General features: G+C 26.4%; 1 protein-coding gene across 3 annotated transcripts in view; it reads right to left on the bottom strand.

Annotated features, from left to right (window-relative positions):
• Positions 1 to 7105, bottom strand: part of LOC100572721 (folate transporter 1-like) — a 15031-nt gene extending 7926 nt beyond the window's left edge. Inside the window, exons 1-4 of one of the 3 annotated variants that reach the window (XM_008180153.3) lie at positions 6902 to 7105; positions 6687 to 6814; positions 1269 to 1436; positions 873 to 1089 (exon numbers count right to left, since the gene is read on the bottom strand). In XM_008180153.3, coding sequence (XP_008178375.1) covers positions 873 to 1089; positions 1269 to 1436; positions 6687 to 6812 — 511 coding nt within the window. In that variant the 5' untranslated portion in view covers positions 6813 to 6814; positions 6902 to 7105. Of the gene's footprint in view, positions 1 to 872; positions 1090 to 1268; positions 1437 to 6449; positions 6613 to 6686; positions 6815 to 6901 lie in introns of those variants that run through there. The other 2 variants (XM_016800945.2, XM_029487588.1) reach the window with 2 other exon arrangements.
• Between the last annotated feature and the right edge of the window lie 15330 nt (positions 7106 to 22435).

Below are 22435 nucleotides of genomic sequence, written 5' to 3' on the forward strand. Positions count from 1 at the left end.
TTTTTATAAAATCGTATTATTATGAATACAAAAAAAAGTTAGCCAATTAAAGTAATTTAACATATAATTAGTTATATAAACTTACAACAACATGTGTATAAGCTCAGCTATTTTATAAATAAAAACTAAGCTAAAGTAATATTATGATTATAGATATCTTTATTAAAATCTATATTGTATATTATATAAATATATTTGTTTTTTTTAAATTTTACATATAATTATTGTAATTGGCTACATTTTTTTTTATATTCATAAAAATACGATTTTATATTATAAACTAACAACAATATATGTATAAGCTCAACTAGTTTATAAATAAAAACTAAGCTAAATTTATATTAGGATATAGAAACTTGTAAGTTATAGTATTGAAATACTATCGATAAAATAATCGATTTTAATTTTGATGCAAATTACAATTCCTATTTTGGACTACCTGAGGGTGGTGCAAATTACATACCCTTATTTTGGTGAAAATTACAAATACTACTTTCGACTACCTGTAGTGGTGCAAATTACAAACTCCCCATATTTTGGCTTGACTACTTAGTTCCAACCCAAAATATGTGCACTGTGCATGCAATCTAACGCACTTTAAATGCAGAAAGTACATGACCAATACCGATTCGACTAAACAATTAATAATTGAATGGTTCAATACAATTTAATAAGATTCACCATGGTCCATGGACCACTTACTATTGTTTAACGAACCATTAGCTCTCTATGTGTATTCGTTAAATGTTATTAGTGATTGTTTATGCAACCCGGGACAAGTATATTATAATGTAGAATGGGTAGTATAAAAATCAATCCCAACATGAATTCAACTAAATAAAATGGTAGGTATAGGTACTACAAATAATTACCGGATGCATTGAAATACGGTAGAATTGAATAAATTCCTCCAGTCATGCTGACAATTAATTGCGAAAGTACAGAACCGCAGAAAATTCCTAGCTGTAGGCTGACTGAGATAATGCTGGTTGCCTTTTGATACTGTTTCCTGTCACTGATTTGACTGTACAAATAGCTGAAACCCAATATGTAGGCGTTCGATGTTGCACCAATGCCAGCCACGCCGACCTGTAGTAGGTATAGCAGTAGTATTATTTAAGGGTTGTTTTCAGTGAAAACTAATAACAAGTTACAACGTCGTTAATACACACACAAATCTATGTTTATCGTATTATCTGTAACAATTGCCAGGTACTATGATTTAGGTTCTATATTATGTTGTATACTTAATTGGTATAGGTACTAACCCGCAAATGTATCAAACTCGGCGAGCCTGACATGAGGATATAGGCGATAAATGAACAAACCGTATAGGCTATGATGGCCGGTTTGTAAAAGTATTCGGAAACGGCTAACATTATTACAGTTGCAGTGAGAGCTGAATACGATCTGATTGACTCCATAGAATTAGCCACCTAGTATAAAAGATTGTATGGTAATATAAATTATCGTTGTACAGTTACCTATCAAACGTAAGCGGTAAGTGTGTATAAGTTACAGCCAATAGACACTAGACAGTTAAGTATAGTTTGACTATAGTCAAAAGTTGGGAGCAACATTAAGAATTGAAAGCAAACCGATATTTAACGAGTTTTTTTAAAATATTGTGTTCCTTTAACTTTAAAATTATTATTTTGGTACCTACTTAAGTGTAAGTTAGTACGTTAGGACTTGGTGACTGGTGTTATGATGTAGTACAGGTACATGGTATACAATATTATTTGTACCTACTTCTATTAAACGACGAACTTTGATATTTTATTATTTATTTATTTTGTATTACTTATATTGGTAAGCAATTAATATTTGAACCAATAGAACATATGAATTGTGCATTAACCAATTAGTATTTCAATTTAATATGTATTCAGTATTAACCTCAGTACCTACTAAATTAGGTTATCTATACATGATACGGATAACTTACTATAATGATTGGTACACAAAGACATCGATACTATATACTTGTGTCAAACAAATAAATTCAATAAGTAGGTACCTACTTACAATAATGTAAATAACTAAACAGGAAGAATATTTAATAGTTTCTAACTATCTGAAAACTGATTGATTAACAAAAATAGTACCTAGATTACCTATATAATCTTAGTAGGCAGTAAATATTTCATTATCTAATTTGTGCCAACAAAATTTTTTAAGGATCTAAAAACTATAGCGTTTATTGTTTTTATAATTCAATGGTTTTGTATTAAAATATTTATATCATGTCATTATTATTCAAATATTTGATTTGATATTTTCATCAATGGAAGTTTAAAATATATTATAATTTTTTTTCTTATCACTACAGTCAACTATTAGGTATATATTTATATAGGCTAAACAACTATTGAAGTTCTCTTCTGAAAACTGCAATATGGTAATAACTAATAATAAATAATGTAAGTACACTTGAAAAAAAAAAAATGTTTCCGTTTCTTAAAAATGTTAAATAGGTAGTATAAAACACCATTATTTTTAATTGAGTTTTAATCATATAAAAAATAGTTTTAAAAGGATTTAATTACATTGTAATTATGAGGTGATAATAGGTCATTCGATCATGGTCATATTTTGATTAGAAATATTTGTTGTTACAATTATTTGAATATCATAAAATATATTATATTAATAGGTATTTATATTATAATTCCTACGATAAATTTCATTATTAACTACCCCTATTATGTAGATAATTATACCTACATAAGAAATATTGCAAATAATTATTTTTTACACTATTATAAACAAATATAAATATGGACTACTCAAACATAATTTAATAAAAATCTGACAATAAAGTATTTAATACATTCAGCAATAATAAAATGTAAGAAATCGTTTTTAATGTTTAAAATAAAATAATTTTATTCACAACGAACATTTAAAATTTTTAACTAAATCGATTCTCTGAAGTATATATAATCTGAAGTACCTAATAAAAGAACAATACATTTTCATTACCTTTAATTAACTAAACTAACAGAAAACTGCATGTATGATGTACTTAACATGGGTGAGTACATAACGGGATACATACAGGGGATGCGAACATTAAACCTATGCGCCAGGCGAAGAGTATTAGATTTTCAAGATATTTTTTTTGCAAAATTTGAATTCTCCAAAAACATAAACAATTATATATAATTAATAAAAAATACTTTTCTAGGTGATGATTATTATGTAACTGTTAAAAATAATCGCCTGTCATGATGATTTTCATTAAAACGATTAACTTAATCAACATTTATCTCCAATAAAAAAACTGAGGTTTCAGTGACTAATAATCATTAATTTATTAGAAAACCTAATGCGAGTTTACCATATTATGCCCACATAATATATATATATATACATACAGATTGATCCATTTAAAAATATTATATTTTTCACTATTTTTTTTTTTTAGTTTTTTGAATGACACCCATACATTTTTAATTTCTTATTCTGAATTAAAATATTATTCAGAGTATTTCAATCTATGAAGATCAAATGTTGGACAATAGTAGTTCATTGGTTGTAAACTTTAATACTTACAAGTTCAGCTGAACAGAGTAACGGATGATATAATTAAAAATGTATGGTGTTATTCAAAAAGAAAAACTTAAAAAATTATAATGATTAAAAATAGTAAAAATATTTATTTTTTTTCGGAAATTATCTTTTTAAATAACACAAATAATATGAAAAGAATATTTTCATAAAAGTTAAAACTTTTCAAAATATTGAGTGTTGGCACCTAAATGAATCACCTGGTATATTATTTGTTTAATTCATTTTCATATTTTTAATTCATCAAGTTCGGAAGGTACTGCATCTCACGGAAATTTGAAGACTCATTACTTACTTTTCGATTAATATTACAGCCGTAAAAGTTAAGAAAGATAGATATTTGTTCGTATATTGTTACTAACCGACTACTATCATTACCATTCAAAACTAAACATCTATAGGTAATAATTTATAATTATGTTGTGAGTTTTTTGTACACTGTAGGTACAATACCTATATTACATAATATTACAATTTAGTAATTTATTAAATAGTCTTACAAGTATTAATGTTTTTGGAAACATTATTTTTATATGAAGCATAATATTTTAAAATATATTTTGTTCTATTTTTATCGTTATCATTTTTTAAGTTTTTACTTTTTGAATAACAGCGTACCTACATTTTTTTCATATTCCGTAGTATAATCATTTTCTGTGAAGTTCAATATATTACAAATATTTTGTTTTGACAGTAGGTATTTAAATATTTAAATTTATTTTTATAAATTATTGAAGTTCTTAGAAAAATATTCTGCTATAGAGTATGAAATAAATACTTCAAAACTGAGTAAAAGTAATAGTAAAATAAATTATTTTTCAAAAATATTGTTTAGTAATGATTTCAAGTTTTTTATCTAGAAAAAAAAATCTTTTCAAAATACGTTAAAACCTAATACTGTATTATAAATTTTAATATTTATAACAACGTGGCAAACAATAATATAAATAATGTGCAATGTGCATGGTAAATAATTTGTTCGCATGATAAAATAAGAAAAAATGAAGAAGCTATACCATTAGACTGTTTTATTATTCGATTTTATATTATATAAAATAAATGTATCAATAAAATACACAACCGTGTAAATATAGATATTTTTCTGTCTACATAATATCTGTAGTATTATATCAATAAATATTTTTAAAAAAACCGGTGAATAATTATAATTAACTTTGAATATTTCCTTATGAATGTTTATGTTTGATTAAGCAATTTACTTGGATAATTTAATCTTGAAACAGTAATTCTTGAATTATATTAGTCACGTTTATTTAATTAAGAATATGTTTTACTTCGTAATAATAATTATCGTATATCTGAACTGTATACACTGTATACCTACTCAGAAATAAATCAAATTAATTAAAATAGATTCGAATTTAGAATTACAATTAACCATCATTTTTATACCAATTTATTAGGTAGATATTATATAGGACTGTAGAGTAGGAGCTAATTAAAGTTTAAACTATTAAACATCCAATATTTAAAAACTAAAAATGCTGCAATAACTAGAATATACACACAAAAGTCAAATACTACAAAAGGTTGAAGTATAATATTATACTATTTTAAAAATACAAGACAAACTAATTTAATGATCAGTCGCTCAAATCATTGATATTATTATTATTAATAATAATGTGCATTTCAATGGGTTAGTTAACCTAATTAATTGGTTTTTATAAATAATTAGTTTACAAGAACGATGAAAAAATAATGTGTCATTATACAAGTGCATTCACATTTGTATACTATAAGGTTGGTTAAATAAAAATATTATTAGTTCAATTAAGTAAAAAAATTAAATTTGGTAAGGTACTGCCGAAACATAGTTAAAATAGTTTTTGTATACTTTTTTAGTTATTTAAATTTACAAATTTGATTACGATATTATATATACTATAACGGACAACACACCTGACCAAATGGGTTAATTATCTACATTTTTAATTATTAAATTAAAAGTCTAATGAAATATGACATAATAGCAAATTATAAAAATTTGGTTTTTATTTTGATAGTTTTTCTTTCTTAGGTACAAATTGTCTACCATTTGTAGAAATTTTAGATTTTTAGTGGAACAGTTACTATAAGCTTTTTACAATGAAAATAGTTTTTATTTTATACGACAGCACTTTTTGGAGAAAATCAAATATGTCTATCTTTAATATTGACGTGGTTTCTCTAGTAACAAGTTTAATGCAGTTGGTACCTTGGTGGGAGTGGGGTAGTAAAAAGTTTCAGTAGGTACTTATGAAAATAATAGAGATAAACTAAAAAAAATTAAGGAAAAACGGAATATTTCCGCAACGGCAGTTTCAACAAAATCTGTTTTTATGGCTGTAATACAAAAATAAATTACCATAGGTAGGAATATGACATTTTTAACATAATTTTAATAAGAATTTTCTTTTTTTCTAAACATATAAATAATATAAAAATGTATAAAATATGTTGGATTTCTGATAGGTTAGGAATTAGATTTTTATAGACATTTTTTGCCTTTTTTAAGTTGAATTAATTTTATGTTGATAAAAAACATTATTTTCTAGTGCTCACCTTGAAAATGTAATAGGTTTATAAGTATTTTATCCTCACAGAAATTTTAACAAAATTCAGTATTTAAAATTTTAAACAGGAATAACAATATTAGTTATTTTAATCTAATTCAAAAAATATTAATCGTAGAGACTTGAAGCGTATATAATAATATGAAATAACTTAATAACTTATAGCCAATTCAGTGCCTAATAAATAGATGGACAGTATACGCATACCTACCTAATAATTAGTAATTAGTTATCATTAAAATGTTAGAACTATGGCCTATAGGTAGGTTAGATAATAGATATGTATACTTAGGTACCTACCAATAAGGGCCAAGCAATGTGAAAATAGTTCGACTGTAGTGATGCCACAAGGAAAATAAGGTACTCAGACTACCTAGTTAACTTACTATAGAACTATTTTACCTATACTGTAAAATCAAACATATAAATTGCAATTAGCAACCATCGTTACCTATTGTAAGTTTAAGCTTAAATCAAATCATACGTTATAATAATAAAATGTGAGTATAATTAATATAAATAAATAATAATAGTTACTTCTGAAAGCGAAACGTTTCCATCTGGTCCAGTAAGATAGGCTGTTAAATATGTTTCAAGAGGTCGTATTTCAAATAAAAACATATATACCGCGACATTATACGTAATTATTTTCCAGCTTTCCATCGCTAAGACATGAACAAATTATTATAAATTCATTTTTTTTAACAAATTTAATATATTATAATATTTTATATTATGAAGTATGTACCTACCTAACTAATAATCCTTAATATACCTTCTGTAAATTGCTACCTAGGGCTACGACACGCTCGGTGTTCACTTCAGACTAGGTAGGTTACTAGATACCAGGTTATAATACCTGTATTATAACCTATATATTATATAGGTAGCTAATAATATGGATCGATCATAGGTACCTACCATAATATTACTATACCTACTAATATTTAAATTAACAATTCATATGTAATAAAGTAAATACCTACTGGCTACTGAGGTGAATCATAACAGTGGCGTATTTACGAGGTGGGGGGTCCTTGGGGGTCCGGACCACCCCACCCCCATTGACCCCATAAATACCTATCTAAACATATAATATATATGTTAATATATTCTGCAGTGGAGCCCCCCACTTAAATATATTTGGAAAATTAGCAGGACCCCCTCCATGAAATATTTCTAAATACGCCACTCAATCATAATAATTATTATTTACAGTGTTATAGTAACCTATTTTACAGGGCACAATGAATTTATTATGATGATAACGTTTTCTTGAAAAAAAATTTATTAATGAGTAATATTATATTTTACTCCGATAAACTACACACTTACCTACTTATTGAATAATATTGTAGGTATTAAGCAATTATGTGGCCGACAACCAACAATTGAAGGTTAACATACCATTACGTATTTACGTAAAATTTAAATATTTATTAAAAATGTAATACTCATCCATCATCCACTAACTACCTATATATAGCTACCAATTAACGGATTTTGGTAATTTTTGTAAGACATATAGGTATTTTCGAGAGCTGTAGTGTATTTGAAGGGAGGGCGATAGGGGAATTTTCCTATACATTTTGATAAAAATATAGTAAAACACTTAAAGAAGAAGCAGACCAATATATAATCTAATATAAAATATTAGTAAATATTAAATTACATAAATTACACATTAGGCACCAAGGTACTAATAGTATACTATCCAAAATAAATTTTTCAAATTTCAAGAACACAGTCCAAAAAATAAAAATTAATAATACTTATTTTTAGGAATGAAATTTCGGAAAATAACCGTTTTTTCCCAGAGCCTCGGAAATTGTGGAAAAATTGGAGAATATTAAAATAATATATTTCCAAAAAAACCGAAATTTTAGGAAAATAAAAAAAAAACCGAATTTTTGGAAAATTAAAAAACTTTATTTATGCTTAATAATTAAAATATTCTATGTAAAAAAAAAAAAAAACATTTTAAAAATAGATAAGGAAACCTGTCATTGTCTTTTCACATTTACCAATACGGTTATCAATGTATTATTGTATTAAAATTTAAAATTAAACTATTAAATATACACGGATATTTCAATATTTGTTCTAAAAATAACGTAGATACATATCAAATTTTTATTTATGTAGGAGAGTGTATTTTCCCGAAAATAAATCACCTGTATTTTTAATCATTAAAAATTGTATACTTATTGTCAATTTAAATTTGTAATAACTAATAAGGTATTATAATAACTGGCTGATAGGTTTATTAATTATACTACAGTAAATATTTACAGTAACTATTTGATAGTTTTTATATTTTTAAACTTAGTGAGTTGGTAAAAATCATATAATATCAATAACAAATAAGAAATAACTACATAGTAAATACTCAATAGTTAGTACTTTAGTAGTCAATAGGTTATAATTATTTATAAATCAAGTATAGAATTCTCTAGATTTATCCACTACAGACTTTAAATTAGGTATGGTATAATATATAATATGCATGTAATATGATTGTCAACTATCATTATTTATTAGATTGTTTCCCCCATACATTACTTTTTTAGTTCTTTAGAAACAAAATCCATTTTTTTATGAAATTTTTCAGGAAAAAAACCAGTTTTTTCCGGAAATTTTAAATGAAACCAAATTTTCCCAATTTTTCCGAAAAAAATTTTTTTTGGAAAACCTATTTTTTTCAGACAATTTAATCCATAAAAATCGTTACTAGTGATGGATAAATTATTTACAAGATTTCAATAAAAAAATATCTATGAAGTATAAACAACCGCATTTCTATTAAGTATAAATTCTTAATTGTAAAAGATATACATATTTATCCAGAAAAGAGTTTGTTTTAAGACTGTCTGTCTTGATAGCAACTAATTTAATTTAAAATATATGATTGCAAAACATTTAATACCTATATTTAGGAATCTAGGGTAGTAGATAAACTACACTAAAAAATCTGTAAGTATGCTAATAAAATGTATGAGGTGTATGATGTATTTATGTATATAAAATTTAAAGATTAATAACGTTATATTGTTTTAAATACTTCGCGTAAACCTAAGGTGATACCCAGCGTACAGTATAGGTATCAGTGACGTAGCCATGATTTTTTTTGGGGGGGCTCATCAACTTTTACACTTTTACACATTAAATTCGTACTAGCACAGATAGATGGCTGAAAAGTGTTTATACTGATAGTACATTTTTGAATATTTTAAATACAATTTAAGACTTTTTGAGCGACTTTCATAGACCATTAAAATAGTTTTTAAATTTTGTTAACATTTCGGGAGGTGGGGGGGCTACGCCACTGATAGGTATATAGGCATTATGCAAAAAGGTACGTATTAAACGTGAAACGAAGATGGTCTTTTCACTGTTCAGTCTCGCGTAATTTATATATTGCGCTTTTGGGATTAAACTTATAAATGCTTCTACGTCACACAGTTAACAGATTGTCCGTGGCTATATATTTTGAATTTAAGTCTAAAGAGTAAATGTAAAATAGTAATAAATAATAATATGAAAACAAACTTACGCGTAAACATCGACTCTTCCGGTCAAACCTACAGCTACAGTACCGCCGTCGCCGAAGAAACAGCTATATATCTTCATCCATCATTATCTCGCTCCAAACTGAAACTTTAAAGTATCGAAATATTTTATGAAATTAACCTGATCATAACGAAATTTGCAAGTTTGTGTTAAGACTTACATTGTGATATATACGGCTTAACGAACTGTCCGTCTATATTGATAGCTAATTATTTTTTTGTTCACTCAAATCAAATACAATATATTATACTTATAATACGATACCATTTGCTGAAATTATTAGAACTGTTAATCGTCGCCGACATATTTCGACAATTGACGATTGCCATAGATATTATAAAATATATTATTTACTATGATAAATCCATAGAACTTATATATTATACTCAGTACCTACCTATAGGTATATTGATAAAACGTATGTTTTTTTTTACAGAAATCTTTGTGATTTGCAATGCACCTATTCTGGTTTTCTATTTGAGTTATAGTTCGCATGCCAAACTTAACTATACTGACTGGTCTGCAAGTGTATATATGTCGTAGCCACTTCATGAAATGGAAACGGATATTTTACACTTCGTGAAATTCGAAAAAATTTCACAAAATGGTCTCTTTTTCGTGAAATGGTCACTCCAATTCAACATCGTGTAATTTATTTCACAATCTGATCGTTCACTTTGTGTACTAGAACACAAAATTCATTTCACACGTCGCGTTTGATTACCTATATCCATTATTATTTATTTAATGTAAATTTATTAAGTATACTTATGTATGACTTCTACAATACTAAAACAATAGATTATATTATAAAGATAAATTTAATATATTATATTACCTATACCTACATATTATATATTTTATAACTATTTATATCATATTAATATATTGTTTATATTATTATAATCAATTTTTTTACTACACCTATCAAATTAAAATTTTACAAAATTGTAGTTCCCTATTATGGGGTAGATACAATAAATTGTTATCCGAAAACACAATTTCCTATTTTTATTTATTGAATACATACAACTAAACTAAAATCAAACACAAGATTATATATTGAGTGCCTATAATAAAATATTATATATGAAAATTGAATCTTTATTATATATACCTATAATAGTTATAGTAGAAGCTGGAAACTGTATAGTTTATTCAAACTATTAATCCAATTAATGTAACCGGGAATGTAACTATTAAATTCATCATTGAATGATTATTCAGAGATCACTTGATTACTAAATCTAAATTGAATAAAGAATAATTAAAAAACATTCTGTGAAAGGGCAAAGATTACTGTTAATATTTAAGTCCTAATTATTATGATTCAAATTCAAAATTATATACTATTTTGGTTTATCGTCATATCAAATTTCAATGAACAAATTATTTATTAACACGGAATTCTTTGATATAAAAAGTTGCGTTATATTATATCCGTGGATTCATCATATTGACGTGCCTAGTATAATATCTATAATTAATATTCTATGGCAAATCTCAAAGTCGTTGCAGAAGACACAGTCGATTAAAAATTCTAAAATTTCAATAAGCAAAGCAGATATGAGCAAAAAACTTACCGTGTTCCGTATAATTTTATTTTTCATAAATCGCAATATTATTTTAAGTTCTGTATTCTGGAGCGTTTCCTCATCGGCGTCGCAGTTCACACACGTCACGGATTCCGCCGAAAGAGTCGATAATTAAAGAAGGTTTGTTTTCATATTATTTTAAGGCTTAAATTTACTTTTAAAAGTTAAAATAATTATTTAATGTCGCGAAAAATGTGCTATCCAAGCTACCAGATTAAAATTTTACAAAATATTAGTTCCCTACAATGGTGTAGGTACCTACAGATACAAACAATAAATTATTGTTCGAAAACCATTAAACGAAAAATTATTCGAATTAATTTCGTACATTGTTATATACTAAATAATCGATAATTAAAGAAGGTTTGTTTTCATATTCTTTTGGGGCTTAAATTTACTTTTAAAAGTTAAAATAAATATTCAATGTCGCGAAAAATGTGCTATCCAAGTGTTGTCGACGTATATTTTAGTTCCAAACTCGAAATGTATAAAATATGTGAGATATAAACGTCGTCGTCGTTTTTCCAGTCCCCGGTCGTAGAATATTTATAATAAATAGGTGCAGTCCTATATAGGGTAGTTGAAATAGACAAATAATTTTGGTTTAATTTATAGAGATACATGTTAAAACTGATAATAGTCATAAGATACAATTTTGGTAATTTTTTTTCCAAATACAACGTTATAAGTTATAGGTAACTATTAATTTAGTGAAACAAAAGACCTCCTATATTGTTCATCTAATATCTGTATCATAGAAATTAGGAACGCATAACCATGTACACACAAAAGTAATGTTCACGGAATGGTCAACTGCCTGTCCTGACGTGTGCGCACATATGAATATTATACTCATATACCTACTCTTATAGTCGTATATAATATATAAATAGCGTAATACATGAACGAATGCGTTACCTATTATGTCCTTCAAAATTCAACAGTTATTATTATATTAATTATTTATTTTTTACCATAGGTAGGCACATTACAAGACTCTAATTAAAATAAAATTTATTTTTATTTTCTGGAACACAATGTTTCAAAAATTATTAATTAATATATAATTTATTGGTGTAGTATTAAATAAATTTAATGAAATAAAATAAACACACCTACTGTAATTATTAGTAATAAGAATAAATATCCATGTATAAATTATTAAAATGCCAACGAACAAACGAAAAACGATTCTGAGCAAAGACAGTAATAACTAATAAATAATATTGTGGTTAAAGTAATTAATTTTATTATTAGGTTTTAGTATAACAGTAGGTAAAGTCATTTTTGCCCAAAAGCTTACATTTCAAAATGAAATCGTGTATATAAATTATAATAATACACTCAAAAAGTCCACGAATACCTGCTATTTTTAAATTACAACAAAATAACTAAAATCGTTATTCATTGTTTTAACAAGTAATTTCGTCCAAATTTGAACATAAAATATCTGTAAAAATTAACTGTGTTTTTAATAGATTATTTAGATTTTTTGGTTACAGTATGATTTATATATGAAAATTCTTGTTCTAAATTTTCAATCCTTAGCAATAATAGTTGAACATTTTATAATTTTTTTACTACTAAATAGTAATATATAAAGTATATATAAATATAATAGTAGGTATAAAATATGATATCTGTAACGCTTAGGTCATAAGAATGTTGTTGAACATTTTACTGCAGGTTGCGTGTTATTTCAGGAATGGTATTGGTCAGTGAAGATTTGTCAACTGAGAATATATATCATAAGCAGACTGAAATGTGTGAACGTTGCAGTGTTTCGAAGACTAAGTTTTATAGCAGATTTTGATTCGGACACGGGGTATGTATTTTCTTATTTGCAGTAGATTTCTTTTTATTATTGTTAATTGATCAGGGAATGTATTGTCGAAACTTTTCAAATATTTGTAACTATACTGGTGTAACACTATATCCTGGCCATCATTGAAGTCGTGATAAAAATTAGGAAATTGGTCAGGTATGATATTTTTTGGTATGTAATTCTTTTGAGTAGATAATTGGCTCAATGATATTTAAATATTTTCCCCGATAATCAAGTACGATGACTTGTAGGTAACTATAGAGACTGAGTGAATAGGAATTAGGAAGCTATGATATGGCGAAGATAAGGAAAGAGGTCAACAGGATTTCAGAATGTTTGGCGTATGAAAGGGAAAGACGAAAAATAAATTAAAAAAGGTTATGGGATATGGGAATGTTAAGTTAGGTGTGTAAGGGACAAAGGAAGATATAATAGGAAATTTATTAATTAAAGGTATTGTAGTGTTGTGGAGTGGGTTGTATGGTATAAAATAGGAATAATTCATGTTTTTTTTAAATAATTTTTTCGAAAAATGTATGCATTATATTTATGAGTTATACATTTTATAAGCCTAGCTCATCAAATTAAGCATTTATAGTTCATACGTATATGCAGTTGTATATACTTCATAAATATTTTTCGATTGAAATAGTGTAAATATTTTAATTAAACAATCGGGGGTACATATCAATTTAATTATATTACGTGTAAAATCACCGGCACAAGGTGCAGACAGCATTTAAAAAATTAAAAACATAAAATAATGTTGTAGTAAAAGCTGGAAACTGCAGTTTATTCTTATTTATACCTAATCCAATAAACGTAATAACTATTAAATTCATCATTGAATGATTATTCAGAGGTTAGTTGGGGATAAATGTCAAAAGTGTAAATTCAAATTAAATTAGCAACCATTAAAAAAAACATTTTGTGAAAAGAACAAGATTACTGCTAATATTAATGTCTTAATAATTATTATTAACAAATAAATACAAATATTGGATGTTTTAATAGCTTTTAACTATTAACATTAGGTATAAATAATTTTTGATCGACATACCTACATGTAGGTAACTTTTATAAAATGATTATTCATGAAAAAAAATCCTAACAATTTAATCAAAGATTCTCATAAATTGATCTTACAGCAGCCTAAAAACACCAAAAATACATTTGTACAACATTTATGCATTACACCTACCAAATTAAAATTTTAAAACATATTAGTTCCCTATTGTGGTGTAGGTACTAATACAAACAATAAATTGTTATCCGAAAACACAATTTCTTATAGGTACCTATTGTACTATTTTGATTTATTGTCATATCAAATTTCAATGAACAAATTTTTTCTTAACACGGAACTCTTTGATATAAAAAGTTGCGTTATATATTTATATTATATCCGTGGATTCATCATATTGACGTACCTAGTATAATATCTATAATTAATATTCTATGGCAAACCTCAAAGTCGTTGCAGAAGACACAGTCGATTAAAAATGCTAAAATTCAATAAGCAAAGCAGATATGAGCAAAAAGCTTACCGTGCTCCCTATAATTTTATTTTTCATAAATCGCAATATTATTTTAAGTTCTGTATTCTGGAGCGTTTCCTCATCGGCGTCGCAGTTCACACACGTCACGGATTCCGCCGAAAGAGTCGATAATTAAAGAAGGTTTGTTTTCATATTATTTTAGGGCTTAAATTTACTTTTAAAAGTTAAAATAATTATTTAATGTCGCGAAAAATGTGCTATCCAAGCTACCAGATTAAAATTTTACAAAATATTAGTTCCCTATACAATGGTGTAGGTACCTACAGATACAAACAATAAATTATTGTTCGAAAACCATTAAACGAAAAATTATTCGAATTAATTTCGTACATTGTTATATACTAAATACCTACAATGAAGCTAAAAATAAACAAATTATTACATACTGAGGGCCTAGGTATAGTACTATATTATATATGAAAATCGAATCTTTATTAGGATTACTTACTTATAGTTTACACAGACAAAAAAAAAACATAATTGAAAATATTATAAAATTAAAAAAACGCGCATCTTTGTAAAATCAGAACAGTCATTGATCCGCTCAGAATCTAAAATCTAAAATATATCCGTTACAATTAAACTTAACATATTAAATCATTATTATAAATTTCGTACTCGACAGTTTTGGGAGAAAATTATAGACTTGGAGTTTTTCAAATTTAGTTGGTAGTATAATCAGTACTGTAAATTTTATGTATACCTTTATGTTAACTCTAAAAACCTAAAAACACTTTTTTATTTAATAATCCATAAAAAACAATATGCTTTTATAAAAATATGCATGTGCTTCTAATATATATTCACCACCTTAATCGATAATTAAATGAATAAACGAAAAAAATACCTATATCTATCATATTATTATGATTCAAATTCAAAATTATCAACTGATTTGGTTATTGTCATATCAAATTTCGATGAACAAATTGTTCCTTATAACACGGAACTCTTTGATATAAAATGTTGTTTTATATTATATCTGTGTATTCATCATATTGACGTAGTATATAATATCTATCATTAATATTCTATGGCAATTCTCAAAGTCGCTGCGGAAGACACAGTCGATTAAAAATTCTAAAATTTCAATAAGCAAAACAGACATGAACAAAACACATACTACGCATTCCGTACGGTTTTATTTTTCATAAATCACAATATTTTCAGTTCTGTATCTGGAGTGTTTCCACATCGGCGTCGCAGCTAGTGAACACACGTCACGGATTCCGCCGAAAGAGTCGATGCTTAAAGTACATTTATTTTTTTAATCTTTTGGGGCTTAAATTTACTTTTAAGACTTAAAATTAATATTTAATGTCAATAAAATTTCGCTATCCAAGTGTTGTAGACGCATATTTTAGTTCCAAACTAGAAACGTATAAAATATGCGAGATCGAATAATACAAACATCGTCGTTTTTTCAGTCCCCAGTCATAGAATATTTATAATTAATAGGTGCATTCCTATATAGGGTAGTTGAAATAGACATATAATTTTGGTTTAATTTATATAGAGATACATGTTAAAACTGATAAGTCATAAGATACAATTTTAATTTATACCTGTTAATTTTTTTTTCAAAATTCTACGTTATAATTTAGCGTAACCTACTTACCTTCTATTGTTCACCTAATATCTATATCATATTGTACACCTAAAAAAAAATTTAATGACCACGGAATGGTCAACTGCCTATCCTGACATGTGCACACTTATGAATAATATAATTATATAGTCGTATAGGTACATAATATATAAATAGTGTAATACATACACGAATGCGTTACCTATTATGTCCCTAAAAATTCAAAAGCTATTATCATATTCATTTACTTTTTACATATAGGTCGGTACATTACAAAAATCTAGTTATAATCACGTTTATTTTTATTTTCTTGAACACAATGTTTCAAAAATTATTAACTAATATATAATTTATTGGTATAGTATTTATAAATTATTGAAATAAAATAAACACACCAGCTATAATTAGTAATAGGAATAAATCTATATGTATAAACAATTGAAATACAAACGAACAAACGGTTCTGAGCGAGGTCGGTAATAAATAATGTTGTGATTAAAGTAATTTATTTAACTATTATAGGCATTAGTACAATTTACAGTAGCTTAAGTCATTTTTGCCAAAAAAATTACACTTGAAAGTGTCATCGTGTATATGAATTAAAATAATATACTCTAAAAGTTTCATAAATCCACGAATACTATTTTTAAATTATAACAAAATAACTAAAATCGTAATTCTTGATTTTAATATGTAATTTCGTCCAAATTTGAACTTATAATGTCTGTAAAAAGTAACTGTGTTTATAATAGATTTTTTTAATTATTTGGTTACAATATATGTATCAGTAGCGGACTGGGCTGGCGAGATATCGGGAACTTTCCCGGTGGGCCGCTGCTCAAAAATAATGTTAGATTATGTTAGATTGCAGTTCGGCTGATTGTCCGCCCCCTCACTCCTCAGCATGAATTTATCAGATATTATTATTTATAATTAGGTCGCAGTTTTAAAAATAAATTGCATTTTTTTTTTTAAAGCTTTATTGATTTTTAGACCATTTTTTGTGCGGTTTTAAAACATTTATATGGTTTGAAGTCAATTTTATAAAAACTTAGCTAAAATTCCTTCAAAAAAAAAAAAAATTAAATACGATTAAATGTAGGCATTTTTTTTTTTACTGATATTTCTATTTTTATTACATATTATGTTCGATCATATAACTTCAGTTATAGAAAACAAAACTTGTCAATAAGGAATACTGTCGATGATTTTTATTTTAAAATATTAAATAGCATCTGATTGACCAGTGGTATAATGAAACACAAAATATAACGAATACACCTATCTAAATTCTGTTTAATATTAATTTAAATTGGACTTTTAATTTGTCTAGGCATTTTATTAATATTTGTAAAATAAGTGCATAAAATCGTATTTTTAAGGCATTTTTCTCGTTTTTTAATTCATTTAAATCCACGTACTGTTTATAACATAACGTTATATTGTATGTACCAATCGATTAGTATATCCACGTCTAGCCAGCGAGTATTTACTCAATATTATCTAATATAGTGTACACAATAAAAAATATTATATTATTGATGGGTTAATAGGTTTATAACTATTATAATATAGGTAGGTACAGATTTGTACGTTTAATGTAACGTTCTTCAATTCAAAAAAGTGAATTTTCACTTGTTTTTTTTTTTACTGTCATTTGTTGTTTAGTGATTTTGTAATATTTACTTCACTATTTATTGTTTAAAATCGAAACTAAAAGAAAGGGTGGTGCTGAAAAAATCAGGGAAAGAGAAAGGAAAATCTAAGAAAAATCAAGTTAGAACAGTATTGAGAGCGACCCATTTTTTTTCATTCATTGTAATAGAGTAATAGGAAATACGTAATATATTATACTCTGTACTTAACGGTGTTGGGATATATTGTAGTGAAAAAAAGAGAGATTAGATTGAGGTAATTTGGTAACTGTATGATAAGGGTAAAGTGAGGGTGAGAATATTGAAGAAGAGATGGATAGACAGAATAATATGCTGGTCTTATGGAGGTGTGAGAAGAGGGTTACTATACCTGTATAGTTGTGTGAGAAAGGGAAGAAGAAGTGTGAAGGTAGAACAGTTAGGTTAACAACGTCGAATACGTAGGTAAGGATCTGGAATTGAAAAGGCCACTAGACTCTTTGGCTGGAACCATACCAGTGTCAGTACCAATATAATAGTTAAATGTAAATAAAAATTTAAAAAAAAAAAATTAAGAATTACAGTTGAATTTTGAAAAGGGTAATTAACATATTAGGAAACAATAAAATTGAATAATTATTTTGGGAGGGCTATTACATGTTTTCGGTGTGCTGAGCCTCTCCAGCCTGCCCCAAGTTGCGCTTATGATTGTGCGTGGGTCAGAGAGAGAAATAAATAGTGCGCTAAAAATCTATTAATTGTTGATATTTAACATTAACTGTGGTAGGTGATTGGCAGTTAAAGTAATTAGCAGCGCTGTGAATTGAATGCACTAAAAAAAGTGTTCAATATTCACTAAAATTATTCAACAAAATGCTCTATAAAAAAACTATTTATTAAAAAACTATTAAAATTAATAAATAATAATTAAAATTAGTTTACAAAAAAAAAAAAAATGTTTAATTTACATACTAGTTAGGTAACCGATGAAACATGTAATTATTTACCCTAACGCATTAAATGATATGCTAAATAAGATTTCGTATTTAAACTATAAATAAATCAAAACAAATTTTGGTCGTATCCATTATTTTATACTGTGTATCAAAAAATATGCAAATGCATTTAATTCACAGGCCTGGTAATAAGTAATGATTTATCTGTAGACGAAACAGGGGTGCAGTGAGACTCGTATTGGTAACGGTGTTGCAATAATACTGATGTCCTAAAAATACAATATACAAATAGTTCAAACAAATCATTAAGCCAACTTTATTAAATGTTAATTTATGAAAATGTATATAATCAATAGTTTTAATATCCTATTGTCAAAGAATTCTCAAGGTTTCCTTCCCACTTTTTTTTACATTGTACTAAATCTATTTTTTCCGCACATATTTGCAAAGACCAAAACAGATATCTGACTATGTTTTTATTTATATTTAGACTTAATAGTTTGTAATTTAAAATTGACTGTAGACCCAGCTTAAACACAATAATATTTTTAATAAAACTTTATTTTATGTCCTTCATACATTACAATCACATACTAGAGTCCATGCAGGTCCTCTTCCCATTTAATTTTTTTGCATCCTTAATAAATTGCATTAATTTTTATACATTTTCTTATACATATATGTATAACAGTGATACACCTCTGATCATAATAACTGTTCGTTTATTTTAATATAAACTATACCTAGTTTTTGGATTGTAGTTAAAATTAACTGCAGCATTTGGCTTCCAGCTTATTCTTTTGTTTAGTATTATTATTATTTCACCCAGGTTCCTCATACAATTTTATTTTCGATATATTTAACTCTGGTAGATTTAATGTATAAATGTTTTTAAATATTAACCAGTTATACCTGGGAGTACGCTGAGGACCTGTGTACTTACTATATAATTTAAAATCCTGGAGGTTATAGACTGCAGTATCTGGTTCGTCATAGCCATATATTTTTAAAGATTATTTTTAAGAGTATTTAAAAAATGTAATAATATCTAATTTTTTTTTACTTCTTATAATGAATTTGCCTGCAGACTTTCACGTTACCCTTCATTTTTTTTTTTTATATATATTTAACTACTTTTGATCTTCTTATATAGATTTTTTAAACATTGACATCCAGGTGCCATCTAAATTTTAATTTAATTTTTTCTGTAGATTCTTAAAATGGTTTTAACTGCGGGCGTCAATGTCCACCCTTCGATTTTTTTTTTCAAATATTAAATTCAAATACAATAATCAGGTGCCATATGATTTTTTTTAAACTTTTTACTTGCTTCATAATCAAATATCCATGATCCCCTTTCATTTTTTCTTTCATAAATTTAAATAAATTGATTTCTTAATGTAAATATTTTCAACTGTATCGAGTCTTCAGAGAATATTTAATGTTTAATATTATCTCGTTTCCTTTTGCTTTATAAATGCCTTCTAAAATGAATTAGCCTGCGAGCGCAGAGGTTTTTTTATGAATTTAATTCTATAGTTGAATTTTTTTGCATAGACTTTTGAACGCCAATAACCTGGTTCTCTATAAATAATCCTTCTTTAATAAGCTAATTAGTAGGAATAATTTTTCTGTTTAAGAGTCTGAGGATGACTTTTTTAAATATGAATTCCTCCTGTATATTTTTTTTTTTAATTATTTTATTGATTTCTAAAATGCATTTGCCTGCGGGCGCCAACACTCACCTTCAATTATTTTTTTTATGATTTTATTTCTAGCCGATTTTTTTAAAAATTGATTATCTGGTACCCTAGCTCTGTATTATCATTCTTTAATGAGCTATAATCATTGTGAATAGTATTTGCTGTTTAAGAATATGGGATTGTAGTTTGGTTTTTTAACTAAGAGTTCCTACTGTATAATTTTTTTTTAAATTTTTTTATTGATTTCTAAAATGCATTTGCCTGCGGGCGCCAACACTCATCTTCAATTTTTTTTTCATGATTTTATTTCTAGCCGAATTTTTTAAAAAATGATTATCTGTTACCCTTTGTATTATCATTCTTTAATGAGCTATAATCATTGTAAATGGTATTTTCTGTTTAAAAATATGGGATTGTATTTTGGTTTTTTAGCTATGAGTTCCTACTGTATAATTTTTATTTAAAAATTTTTATCGATTTCTAAAATGCATTAGGCTGCGGGAATTAACACTCACCTTCAATTTTTTTTTATGATTTTATGTGTATCCGAATTTTTAAAAATTGATTATCTGGTACCCTAGCTCTGTATTATGATTCTTTAATGAGCTCTAATCATTGTGAATGGTATTTTTTGTTTAAGAATATGGGATTGTAGTTAGGTTTTTTCACTATGAGTTCCTATACTGTAAAATTTTTTTAAATTTTTTATTGATTTCTAAAATGCATTTGCTTGCGGGCGCCAACACCCACCTTCATTTTTTTTAGGACGATTTTAAGTCTAGCTGAATTTTTTAAACATTTTTGACCTGGTTCCCTTTCAATAATTCTTCATTAATGAGCTCATTAGGAGGAATAGTTTTTCTGTTTAAAAGTCTAGAGATTATAGTTTGATACCTTCAGTGTCCCTACTGTATAATTTTTTTTAAACTTTTTTATTGATTACTAAAACGCATTAGGCTGCGGGCACCAACACTCACCATCAATTTTTTTTTTATGATTTTAAGTATAGCAGAATTTTACAAACATTGATTACCTGATGTCTTCAAATTAATCATTCTTTGATGTATTAATTAGTGAGAATAGTTTTTTCTGTTTAGAAATTTGGTGACTGTAGTTTGATATCTTCTGTGTCCCTACAGCATAATTTTTTTTTAAGTGTTTTTATTGATTTCTAAAATGCATTTGCCTGTGGGCGCCAACACTAACTTTCAATTTTTTTTTATGATTTTATTTCTAGCCAAATTTTTTAAAAATTGAATATCTGGTACCCTCTGTATTATCTTTCTTTAATGATCTATAATAATTGTGAATGGTATTTTCTGTTTGAGAATATTTGATTGTAGTTTGGTTTTTTAACTATGAGTTCCTACTGTATAATTGTTTTTTTAATTTTTTTATTGATTTCTAAAATGCATTTGCCTGCGGGTGCCAACACCCAACTTCAATTTTTTTTTTTTATGATTTTAATTCTAGCTGAATTTTTTTTAACGTTGTTGAACTGGTTCTCTATAAATAAACCTTCTTTAATAAGGTAATTAGGAGGAATAGTTTTTGTGTTCAAGAGTCGGAGGATTGTACTTTGCTTTCTTAAAAATTGATTATCTGGTACCCTAGGTCTGTATTATCATTCTTTAATGAGCTATAATCATTGTGAATGGTATTTTCTGTTTAAGAATTTTAGATTGTAGTTTGATATCTTCAGTGTCCCTGCTGTATAATTTTTTTTTAATTTTTGTATTGATTTTCAAAATACATTTGCTAGCGTGCATTAACACTCACCTTCAATTTTTTTTTATGATTTTATGTCTATCCGAATTTTTAAAAATTGATTATCTAGTACCCTCTGTATTATCATT

The sequence above is a fragment of the Acyrthosiphon pisum genome, chromosome A1, assembly GCF_005508785.2.
Source record: "Acyrthosiphon pisum isolate AL4f chromosome A1, pea_aphid_22Mar2018_4r6ur, whole genome shotgun sequence".
NCBI classification, from domain to species: Eukaryota; Metazoa; Arthropoda; class Insecta; order Hemiptera; family Aphididae; genus Acyrthosiphon; species Acyrthosiphon pisum.